The 12525-nt window shown below is 42.9% G+C and overlaps 1 protein-coding gene across 9 annotated transcripts in view; it reads left to right on the forward strand.

The window, feature by feature from the left end:
- Window positions 1–12525, forward strand: part of chd6 (chromodomain helicase DNA binding protein 6) — a 132782-nt gene that overhangs the window by 48690 nt on the left and 71567 nt on the right. For all 9 annotated transcript variants that reach the window (XM_045691373.1, XM_014131640.2, XM_014131639.2 and 6 more), the window contains 9 exons: window positions 2024–2607; window positions 3535–3694; window positions 4046–4195; window positions 4941–5006; window positions 6943–7001; window positions 7366–7483; window positions 7685–7771; window positions 7961–8095; window positions 8508–8629. In XM_045691373.1, coding sequence (XP_045547329.1) covers window positions 2024–2607; window positions 3535–3694; window positions 4046–4195; window positions 4941–5006; window positions 6943–7001; window positions 7366–7483; window positions 7685–7771; window positions 7961–8095; window positions 8508–8629 — 1481 coding nt within the window. The remainder of the gene's footprint in view (window positions 1–2023; window positions 2608–3534; window positions 3695–4045; window positions 4196–4940; window positions 5007–6942; window positions 7002–7365; window positions 7484–7684; window positions 7772–7960; window positions 8096–8507; window positions 8630–12525) is intronic.

A 12525-nucleotide genomic window follows, 5' to 3' on the forward strand; every position in this document is an offset into this window, starting at 1 on the left:
TATTACTGTTAGCCTGTGCTACATGCCTCATTGCTATTAGCCTTTGCTGATGTGTAATAGATTCCCTGTTCTATTCCATTACAGAAAACCACGTCACTTTCATCTATTCCATTAGTCTACTTCCTATTGCCGTGTGTGTATGTGTCTGTTTGTTCTGTGGTGATAAATGTGTGTTCTGTACATCTGTCTCCTACTGGTCATTCACCCTTCTAACCCGAGGGCCCAGGCCGATTTGTCACTATAATTTAAACTTTTGAGACCTCCACTATTTGGTGGCACTCTTTTACATGAATGCTGAACCTGTGTGTTTTCCATCTCACAATCCTAAGAGCTCCATTCAAGGTGTGTGTGTGGAATTTGACTATCTGACCAAGGCTATGTCCTAATGACAGTGGTTGGCCTTTTACATTTACATTTTTTAAAAACATTTTAGTCATTTAGCAGACGCTCTTATCCAGAGCGACTTACAGTGGTGAATGCATACATTTCATACATTTCTTTCCGTACTGGTCCCCCGTGGGAATCGAACCCACAACCCTGGCGTTGCAAACACCATGCTCTACCAACTGAGCCACACGGGACCTTTTCTCTTTCAATGGTTCAACCAAGCCTGAAGACTGGAAAAAGCAGCTGTTGACCGATGCAGGCTATCGGGTAGCGTCTGTCCAATCAAATGCTAAACGGAGGAAATGCCAAATAGTCCCGCGAGCTGGCAATGAAAGAGTTACCACAGAGACTGCGTGTTTACGTTGCTGCTTCCCACAGCTTGGTACAGACCCTGTTTCCGTGGCAACAGCCCTGATTCCAACTGGCGCTTGGGAGTCTGTTTCATTGACATTATCCTCATACCTGCATGAGGCAGGCTGCAAATAAACGCCGCATGGCAGAAATTGCATGTCTAAGTCGTCCCATATACCCCTCCACATGTGCTCTGCCTTGGTTTATAAATAACATGTTGCTCAAAATGGGCCCGCGACGATATTAGCCCATATCACATGAATCGTGCCATATCTGCCTTCTCTACACACAATTCTCTGCTGGAAGTGATTCAGTGCTCATGGGTACAATTGGTGATGCTATAAGAACATATTGTTGCTATATGAAAACCAAGGACTTCTCTCTGACCTTATGTGTCCTTGAGTTTTAATGAGTTCTGGGTCTACTTTTGTATCTTTGTAGCTGTAAAAGTACACTTCTTGGCATGAGTCTTGAATAAAGTTATGGTTTCATGTGCTCATAATTCTGTAACAATATTAACACAAAAGCATTGAGGAACAGATTTAGTCAAATTGGGTCAGACTCCGAACACCCTGGTGATGCATGCCGATTTCACCTGTGTGTTTGACCTTCACTAATGGATTGCTTCAGCTCGTGTACAGATGGCTATGCATGCCAAAATCATGTTTAATATCTGGACACCCCATAACAAATAATGCCTCTCCCCCCACCCACAACGTCAGGGTTGTGCACATCTTTACTATATCACAGAATCGGTAGACCAGCGCGGGCCCTCTTGACTGACATCTTTCATTTCAAGGGCGAGTCATAATGTGTCATGGGAAGGGTATAGATTTTATTTCTCCGTATAATTAACTGCATTATGACAGCCCAGCTGTGCATTTGAGGAAGGGAGAGGGGAACATGGAAATGCAGAGGATTGAAGAAATTCAGAACCGTAAAGGAATTCTGAGAATGGCATAAAATATTTCAGAGGATTTGCAGGCTTTGGGGTTTTAACCTCTAATTTGATACATAAACATTTGTCATGTGCCAAATTTTACTGAGAAAGACTACCCTTAAAGAAAGCCCAGTGGTAAAATCCTAGACATTTCTGGTGATTTAGTTATTTTCTAAAGCCATTGTGTAATGATTCTGAACAATGACTGGATTTGCATTTGCAGTAAGCCCACAGTTCTGTGTTTACTCTCATTATGAGTGGAAGATAGAGGCATGACACCCATTTTATTATTTTATCTAGCGTATTTTCATCGAGTCATTAACACATCTTCTTGTTTTCTTCCAGATGTCTACCATCCACTTACTAAAGCACACTCCAGCTACAGCAGCCTCTACTGCCACAGACCAAAATGCACAAACTCAATTTCCCAGCGGACCTTTAGGCTCCAAGGACCAGATCAGGGTCCTAGGAGGTGGGCAGATCAATCACTGCATGTCCCACGCCAAGCACCCCAGGATGGGCGAGGCGGGCACTAGTTCAGGCAGCCTCAGCCCCTGCGCCCCCTCGTCACCCCTCAATAGCGAGGAGGATGATGGAGGGGGCGGGCGGCGGGCGAAGAAGAAACGAAAGAAAAAAGACAAAAAGGGCGAGCCTGGTGCCGCCTGGCAGCACAAGGGCTCGGAGAAGGACAACAAACCAAAGAAAAAGAGGCAGCAGAAAGAAGGGAAGGAGCTGCTGCCATGCAAGTCTAAGGCGCCCATGAAGTTGGAGGTCAAGGTGAAGGAGGGGAAGTCACCGAAAGAGGCACCAAAAGAGGTGAAGAGAGGGAGGAAACCCAAGGTCCAGGTGCAGGCCCCGCCCCTGGTCAAGCCCCCCGCAAAATGCAAGAGCGCCCCATCTCCTCCCAGGCAGAGGGGCCGCAAACCCAGGTGAGGGGCTTTTTACCACTAGTGCTTTCACTCGATTAACTCGATTTCACTCGGTTTCTCGATTGATGGGTCACAACCAGGTTCTCTTGGGTGGGTTGCGGTTAAAGACTTGGTTGTATTTAGTTAGAGACATGGTTTCTCTAGTGGGGCGTAATACAATTAAATTCATTTAGGTGGGTTATAACTCAATGTTTGGAAGTCAGACTCACTGCTGTAACTCTGCTTCAACTCCTCTCAGTTTGAGAGATTGGATTTTTCCCAAAGGGGAGATTTTTCCAGGTTTGTACCATGTCCTTGAACCTTTGTTTTAGGTGATGTAGTTGTGGGAGTTAATATTTGTCCGGTGCTAATATTTAGCAAAATTCTGTGGTCTGGTTGGAATTTCCGCAGCAGAGTGGGGGGCATTTTCCTAATCACTCTGCAGGATGGACGGATTTGAGATATGAATAAATCAAAATCAAATTAAATGTATTTATATAGCCCTTCGTACATCAGCTGATATCTCAAAGTGCTGTACAGAAACCCAGCCTAAAACCCCAAACAGCAAGCAATGCATGTGAAAGAAGCACGGTGGCTAGGAAAAACTCCCTAGGAAAAACTCCCTAGAAAGGCCAAAAACCTAGGAAGAAACCTAGAAACCCGAATACTGTGGGTAACTTTTTTAAAACCTATGCACTCTTATCTACACTCCAAAAAAAACATAACCAAGAAAAGAAAATGTCCCACTCATCCAGCTGTGGGCATTCTCTGCTAGTATAGCTGCTGAGATGTGAGGAGGTAAGGCGTTAAACACACATTGCAGGCATGACCCACTGGTCAGTTGAGTACGGATTACAAACACTCCCTAGTTCCAACCATAGAAATACAATTACTAGAATAGACATTCTCTAGTATTTATATGGTGCCAACCCTGCTGTGCCTCTACAGAGAGCAAGTCCTACAAGGGCCAGTACCAGTGGAGAAGAAGAAAAAGGGCAAGAGGAAAAGCGTGGCTGTCCTCCAGGAGGCTGGAGAGAGCGACGACGCGGCCTCCCTGTCCACGCTGGTCGTGGGGGGAGAGGAGAGCATCGACCCCCTTGACAACACTGTGAGGAACTGACTAACAGCATGAGGGCTGGGGGAAGGGCAGGATGGGCTGAGTGACACTTGCTTCTCTAAAACCTCACTATTACAATGTTTTTATGTAGTAGTGTACATTAGTATAGCTGTGTGTGTATAATTTGTGTAGCCTATACTGTATTCTTAGATTTTCAGTTTACTTGAAAGCGGTGGTTTGTTTAACACCACAATCTACGTACTTATCATGCTGACACTCCCCAAGTAACATATTTTATCAGTATACAGTATTTATCTACGTACAGTAGCTATTGCTTGAATCGATTACACTAAGTTAACCCAAGCCACCCCTCAACCCCCTTCTATCTTTTTTCTCTGGTAGAAGCGTCGCTCAGGGCGACAAGTGAAGCGCAGAAAGTACAACGAGGACCTGGACTTCAAGGTGGTAGATGATGACGGGGAGACCATCGCTGTGCTGGGGACAGGCCGCATCCCTGCCCTCAACGCTGCCACTCTCGCCTGGCAGGCTGAGGTAGCAATCTTGTTCTTTGTCTTTGGCCATGTCTGAATACTCGTACTATCATCCTAATAGGCCTTTTGGGTATGCCAAAAAGGTTTTATGTTAAATTTTGAAAAACTCATTTAGACTTTTCATCTAGTATGAATTCGTTGCACTATTGAGGAAGAGAATTGTCTTTTCAGACACACGTGTTTGACAACAGCTGATTATGTCATACTCATTTAGACTTTTCATCTAGTATGAATTTGCTGCACTATTGACGAAGAGAATCGTCTTTTGACAACAGCTGATTATCAGATAAGAGAACGAGATGTACCAAAATGAATGAATGGAGGGGAACAACCCAATTGCGCATTAGATGATGACTTCTCATTGTGGATGACTGTATGTTTGTTGCTTTTTGCAGTGGTTCTTAAACCAGTCCTAAGGGACGCCCAGCCATTCCATGTATTTGATCTATTCCAGAGCTAGCACACCTGATTCAACTTGCCAACTAATCATCAAGCCCTTGAGGTAGTTCAGGGGGGTCCCGAGGAGAGGTTTGAGAACTAGTAGCTTACTGCATACGATTTTACTAAATAGTATTTTTTTTAGTATGGTTTATACATTTAGTAAGTAGTTGGCTGCATAGATTTTGGACACAGCCACAGTCTCTCCTCTCCCCCTCTCTCTGCTGTGCCCAACTTCTGTCCCCCTCAGTAAGGCCAAACACACTCTTACCCTGCGTAAGTAATCCCCTCTCTCCCCTCCGTCACAGGAGCCCCCTGAAGATGAGGCGAACATCATTGAGAAAATCCTGTCGGTTCGAACTGCGAAGAAAGAGGTACACCGCCCGACACGCACACGTTTCCCCTATATTTATTTTCAGCAGTGGATGCCGAGATTTATTTTGTTGAACAACTGAAGGTCACTTCTGGTGACTTAAACTGGAGTAGAATGTTTTTTTTTTCTATTTTTTATCTTCCTTTGAAACTCTTCTGAAAATCGTGAACAGTTTAATTGTATCTCTTGAGCTCAATGACATCACCAGCCAGGTAATCTGTATATTAACCCAAAAAACTATTTAGCTAGCGTAACTTTACTGTTTCTTAGCTAACAATTATTACATACATCTATTAATAAGGTTAGCTACACTTGCAGGATTACAAGCTAGCTAGCTAGCTACCTTGGAGGCTTCTCGGATGATCTGATGAGAATCTGAGGAAGCCATGTGACTTGTCTCTCGGATCTTTAGCAAAGGTCTCGGCAAAATAAATATATATTCTGTACCAGTTAAAAGTTTGGACACCTACTCATTCAAGCGTTTTTCTTTATTTTGACAATTTTCTACATTGTAGAATAATAGTGAAGACATCAAAACTATGAAATAACACATGAAATCATGTAGTAACCAAAAAAGTGTTAAACAAATCAAAATATATTTTGTTTGAGATTCTTCAAAGAAGCCACCCTTTTCAGCTTTGCACACTCTTGGCATTTTCTCAACCAGCTTCGAGGTAGTCACCTGGAATGCATTTGAATTAACAGGTGTGCCTTGTTAAAAGTTCATTTGTGGAATTTCTTTCCTCCTTAACGCATTTGAGCCAATTAGTTACTTTAAAACATGAAGGTCAGTCAATGTGCAGTCGCAAAAAACCATCAAGCGCTATGATGAAACTGGCTCTCGTGAGGACCGCCACAGAAAAAGAAGATCCAGGCGTATCTCTGCTGTAGAGGATAAGTTCATTGGAGTTACCAGCCTCAGAAATTGAAGCCCAAATAAATGCAGAGTTCAAGTAACAGACACATCTCAACATCAGCTGTTCAAAGGAGACTGTGTGAATCAGGCATTCATGGTCGAATTGCTGCTAAGAAACCTCTACTAAAGGACACCAATAAGAAGAAGAGACTTGCTTGGGCCAAGAAACGCAAGCAATGGATATTAGACCGGTGGAAGTCTGTCTTTGGTCTGATTAATCCAAATTTGAGATTTTTGGTTCCTACCGCAGTGTCTTTGTGAGATGCAGAGTAGGTGAACGGATGATCTCCACATGTGTGGTTCCCACCGTGAAGAATGGAGGTGGTGTGATGGTCTGGGGGTGCTTTGCTGGTGACACTGTCGTGATTTAAGGCACACTTAACCAGCAAGGCTACCACAGCATTCTGCAGCGATACTCCATCCCATCTGGTTTGCTCTTAGTGGGACTATCATTTTTTTTTTAACAGGACAATGACCCAACACACCTCCAGGCGGTGTAAGGGCTATTCAACCAATAAGGGGAGAGATGCATCAGATGACCTTGCCTGTACAATCACCCGACCTCAACCCAATTGAGATGGTTTGGGATGAGTTGGACCGCAGAGTGAAGGAAAAGCAGCCAACAAGTGCTCAGCATATGTGGGAACTCCTTCAAGACTGTTGGAAAAGCATTCCTCATGAAGCTGGTTGAGAGCATGCTGAGAGTGTGCAAAGGGTGGCTACTTTGAAGAATCTAAAATATATTTTGATCTAACACTTTATTGGTTACTTCATGATTCCATATGTGTTATTTCATAGTTTTGATGTCTTCACTATTATTCTACAATGTAGAAAATTGCAAAAATAAAGAAAAACCCTTGAATGAGTAGGTGTGTCCAAACTTTTGACTGGTACTGTGTGTGTGTGTGTATATTTGTATGTATCACACTCTAACAACAAGGTGTCTGTGGATTAGCAACATGTTTGTTTACTTTATTTGATGTTTTAGTTTTTCTCTAGTTCTTTTCTCTTTTCTTTCCAGGCATCCCCTGAGGAGACACCTGAGGAGTCAGAGGAGTTCTATGTCAAGTACAGAAATTTGTAAGTGTGCTTAGCAAGGTGGAAGGCCACAATGACAGTGATTATCTGATAACAGACATTCTGTAGCATCAAATAGTCCCAATTCCTTTGAAGAATTCTTTGTGTATGACACATTATGATGATATAGCTCTCGAGAGGTTTTCAATGCTACGCCCAGTCAAAAGGAGGATTTTCTCATATTTATCTATGTTATACGATGCATTTCCATGTTCTTAAAACCGTACATGTTGTTAAGATACTATGGCCTGTGGGATTGCTTCTTAAATGGTGGGATTAGTTTAATTTAGTGCATTGTGTACACACTACTTGAGATGCTTTTCCCCTTGAATATATAATTTAACCCCCCTTTTACTCTTGCTCACAGCTCCTACCTGCATTGTAAATGGGCAACTTTAGAGGATTTGGAGAAGGACCCTCGCATACACCAAAAAATCAAGCGCTTCAGGACTAAGCAGGCCCAAATGAAGCACATATTTGTTGAGGTGAGCCTACTCGCATCTCACATTTTTCGGAATTTTTGGGGGATATTTTATGTTTGTATATAAAAATGTACTGTTGGCTACTCTGTGACAGTGTTTTTGATTTGTAGTGGTGTACATTTTGTACTTTGCATAACATTTATAGCTATGTAAAGTATCACATGAAACACATTTATATTGATTAACGTCTACTCCTCCATGTAGCCTGATGAAGACCTCTTTAACCCTGACTACATAGAAGTGGATCGAGTTCTGGAGGTGGCCATCACTACAGATACAGAGACAGGAGAGGTGAGACAGGGAAAGCCAGTTACTCACCACCACTGACCTTTTTTATGCAAGCGCGTGTGTGTGTATGCGCGCGTGCATTTGCTTCATTTAGTGTATCTGACTCACTGGCTACATTCTGTATGTATCCGTGTCTGACTGACTCATTGACCGACTGTCACTCTATATCTGTGTGTGCGTGTATGTTTACAGGAGGTGACACACTACCTAGTTAAATGGTGCTCCCTGTCCTATGAGGAGGCTACATGGGAGCTTCAAGAAGACGTGGACCCGGGGAAGATTCGGGAGTTCGAGGAGATCAAGAGAATCCCTGAATACAAATTTGTGGTGAGTGTAAATAGAAAGTCCCTCCCCTGTAACCTACAGAATGTATACTTTTAAAAATATTCTGTATTATATGTGTATTGTTTAAAAAAAATATTGCTTGGTATTACTGCACTGTTGGCGGTAGAAGCACAGGCATTTCGCTGCACCTGCTATAGTATCTGCAAATCTGTACGGGACCAATAAACTTTGATTTGATTGTTAATTACATTTTTAAACAAAGAAACAATCAGGAATGTGTCTGAATTAGGTGTTCTGTTGTTGGAGAGTAGCTTGTGGACTATCTCTGTGTGATTGTGAGAATTGATAGTGTTCTGTGGAGGGGGGGTGCACATGTACTGGTCCATTCGACGTGGGTGTGTGTGGCTCTTATTTGAGATGGACAGTCATCCCTGTGTGTGCGCACTCTGTGCAGGAGAGACCGCAGCCAGACAAGTGGCAGAAGCTGGACAAGTCCAAAGACTACCGAAATGGGAATCAGCTGAGAGAGTACCAGCTGGAAGGCATGAACTGGCTGCTCTTCAACTGGTACAACAGGTAGGACACCTATCCCCCTCTTCCTCCTCGAAATCTTGACATAGTCCCTGTGGGGACATGTATAGTGGACTTACTGCCTTGTCTTAAAGGGATACTTTGGGATTTTAGCTTCTCCAGAGTCAGATGAAGTCATGCATACCATTTTTATGCCTCTGCATCCAGTATGATGGAAGTTAGTGGTAGTTTTGTGAGCTAATGCTAACCAGCATTAGTGCAATGACTAGAGCTGTGTTCAAATACTCATACTGACTGTAGTATTTTTGACATACATTGAGTATGTAGTATGCCTATTGGTCATAGTGTGGATATAAATTCAGCAAAAAAAGAAACGTCCTCTCACTGTCAACTGCGTTTATTTTTAGCAACCTTAACATGTGTAAATATTTGTATGAACATAACAAGATTCAACAACTGAGACATAAACTGAACAAGTTCCACAGACATGTGACTAACAGAAATTGAATAATGTGTCCCTGAACAAAGGGGGGATCAAAAGTAGCAGTCAGTATCTGGTGTGGCCACCAGCTGCATTAAGTACCGCAGTGCATCTCCTCCTCATGGATTGCACCAGATTTGCCAGTTCTTGCTGTGAGATGTTACCCCACTCTTCCACCAAGGCAAGTTCCCAGACATTTCTGGGAGGAATGGCCCTAGCCCTCACCCTCCGATCCAACAGGTCCCAGGCGTGCTCAATGGGATTGAGATCCGGGCTCTTCGCTGGCCATGGCAGAACACTGACATTCCTGTCTTGCAGGAAATCACGCACAGAACGAGCAGTATGGCTGGTGGCATTGTCATGCTGGAGGGTCATGTCAGGATGAGCCTGCAGGAAGGGTACCACATGAGGGAGGAGGATGTCTTCCACAGCATTGAGATTGCCTGCAATGACAACAAGCTCAGTCCGATGATGCTGTGACACACCGCCCCAGACCATGATGGACCCTCCACCTCCAAATCGATCCCGCTCCAGAGTACAGGCCTCGGTGTAGCGCTCATTCCTTCCACGATAAACGCGAATCCGGCCATCACCCCTGGTGAGCCAAAACCACGACTCGTCAGTGAAGAACACTTTTTGCCAGTCCTGTCTGGTCCAGTGACGGTGGGTTTGTGCCCATAGGCAACGTTGTTGCCGGTGATGTCTGGTGAGGACCTGCCTTACAACAGGCCTACAAGCCCTCAGTCCAGCCTCTCTCAGCCTATTGCGGACAGTCTGAGCACCTATGGAGGGATTGTGCGTTCCTGGTGTAACTCGGGCAGTTGTTGTTGCCATCCTGTACCTGTCCCGCAGGTGTGATGCTCGGATGTATTGATCCTGTGCAGGTGTTGTTACACGTGGTCTGCCACTGCAAGGACGTTTGTCTGTCCGTCCTGTCTCCCTGTAGCTCTGTATTAGGCGTCTCACATTGCGGGCAATGCAATTTATTGCCCTGGCCACATCTGCAGTCCTCATGCCTCCTTGCAGCATGCCTAAGAAACGTCCACGCAGATTAGCAGGGACCCTAGGCATCTTTCTTTTGGTGTTTTTCAGAGTCAGTAGTAAGGCCTCTTTTGTGTTCCTAAGTTTTCATAACTGTGACCTTAATTGCATACTGTCTGTAAGCTGTTAGTGTCTTAACGACCGTTCCACAGGTGCATGGTCATTAATTGTTTGGTTCATTGAACAAGCATGGGAAACAGTGTTTAAACCCTTTACAATGAAGATCTGTGAAGTTTTGGATTTTTACGTATTGTCTTTGAAAGACAGGGTCCTGAAAAAGGGACGTTTCTTTTTTTTGCTGAGTTTAGTTAGCATGCTAAAAGTTCCCAGATGTTGTACTAAATTCGCCAAAGTACGAAGTATACAAGCAGTGGACACTGTGCTTTTCTGCAATTCTTAAACCTCTTAGGGACAGACGTTCCGCTAGCGGAACGCCTCACCAATATCCCTTGGTAGAGCGTGGCGCGAAATACAAATACCTTAAAAATGCTATAACTTAAATTTCTCAAACATATGACTATTTTACACCATTTTAAAGACAAGACTCGTTAATCTAACCACACTGTCCGATTTCAAAAAAACTTCACAGCGAAAGAAAAACATTAGATTATGTCAGGAGAGTACCCTGCCAAAAATAAATCACACAGCCATTTTCAAAGCAAGCATATATGTCAAAAAAACCAAAACCACAGCTAAATGCAGCACTAACCTTTGATGATCTTCATCAGATGACACTCCTAGGACATTATGTTATACAATACATGCATGTTTTGTTCAATCAAGTTCATATTTATATCAGAAAACAGCTTTTTACATTAGCATGTGATGTTCAGAACTAGCATACCCACCGCAAACTTCCGGTGAATTTACTAAATTACTCACGATAAACGTTTACAAAAAGCATAACAATTATTTTAAGAATTATAGATACAGAACTCCTTTATGCAATCGCGGTGTCAGATTTTAAAATAGCTTTTCGGCGAAAGCACATTTTGCAATATTCTGAGTAGATAGCTCGGCCATCACAGGCTAGCTAATTTGACACCCACCAAGTTTGGTGCTCACCAAACTCAGATTTACTATAAGAAGAATTGGATTACCTTTGCTGTTCTTCGTCAGAATGCACTCCCAGGACTTCTACTTCAACAACAAATGTTGTTTTGGTTCGAAATAATCCATAGTTATATCCAAATAGCTCCGTTTTGTTCGTGCGTTCATGTCAGTATCCGAAGGGTGACGCGCGGGCGCATTTCGTGACAAAAAAATTCAAAATATTCCATTACCGTAGTTCGAAGCATGTCAAATGCTGTTTAAAATCAATTTTTATGTTATTTTTCTCTTAAAATAGCGATAATATTCCAACCGGGCGACGTTATATTCATTCATAGACTGAAAGAAAAAGATGGAGTCGTCTCGTGCAGGCGCACACCAGTGTCATTGTTCCCTGCCTGACCACTCACAAAAACTCCTGCTTTTTTTCGCCCCAGAGACTGCAGAGACGTCATTCCGCTTTCTGGCGCCTTCTGAGAGCCAATGGAAGCCTTAGAAAATGTCACGTTACAGCAGAGATGCTGTATTTTTGATAGAGATGCCCTAGAAGGAGAACAAATTGTCAGACAGTGCAGTTCCTGTATGGAATCTTCTCAGGTTTTGGCCTGCCATATGAGTTATGTTATACTCACAGACACCATTCAAACAGTATGCATATTCTAGTTTCTGGGCAGGAGTAGTAACCAGATTAAATCGGGTACGTTTTTTATCTGGTTGTGAAAATACTGCCCCCTATCCCAAACAGGTTAAGAAAATGCAAAAATTCTTCAGAAAATGGGCATAGCTTCACAACGTTTTCAGATTTGAAGAGAAAGGTAGAAAATCTGCAGGCCAAGTCCAACGAGAGCAGGTACAAATTCTAATACGTATATTAAAAAAAAAAAAAAAAAAAGTTGATGTCTGGTTTGCTTAATATAATTAATTTGAAAGGATTTTTACCTTTGATACTGAAGTATATTTGAGCAATTACATTTAATTTTGATATTTAAGTATATTTCAAACCAAATACTTTTTAAATTTTATTTATGGATAGCCAGGTGCACACTCCAACACTCATCATTTACAAACAAAGCATGTGTGTTTATTGAGTCCACCAAATCAGAGGCAGTTGGGATGACCAGGGATGTTCTCTTGATAAGTTGGACCATTTTCCTGTCCTGCTAAGAATTCAAAATGTAACGAGATCTTTTGGGTGTCAGGGAGTTCATTATTTTCTTTAGGAATGTAGTGAAGTAAAAGTAGTTAAATATAAATAGTGATGTACAGATACCCCCAAAAATTACTTGGGTATTATTTTTACTTAACCTCTCTGGGCTAGGCGGGACGAATTCATCCCACCTACGCAACAGCCAGTGTAATCCAGTGGAGC

Source organism: Salmo salar, chromosome ssa12 (genome assembly GCF_905237065.1).
Source record: "Salmo salar chromosome ssa12, Ssal_v3.1, whole genome shotgun sequence".
NCBI classification, from domain to species: Eukaryota; Metazoa; Chordata; class Actinopteri; order Salmoniformes; family Salmonidae; genus Salmo; species Salmo salar.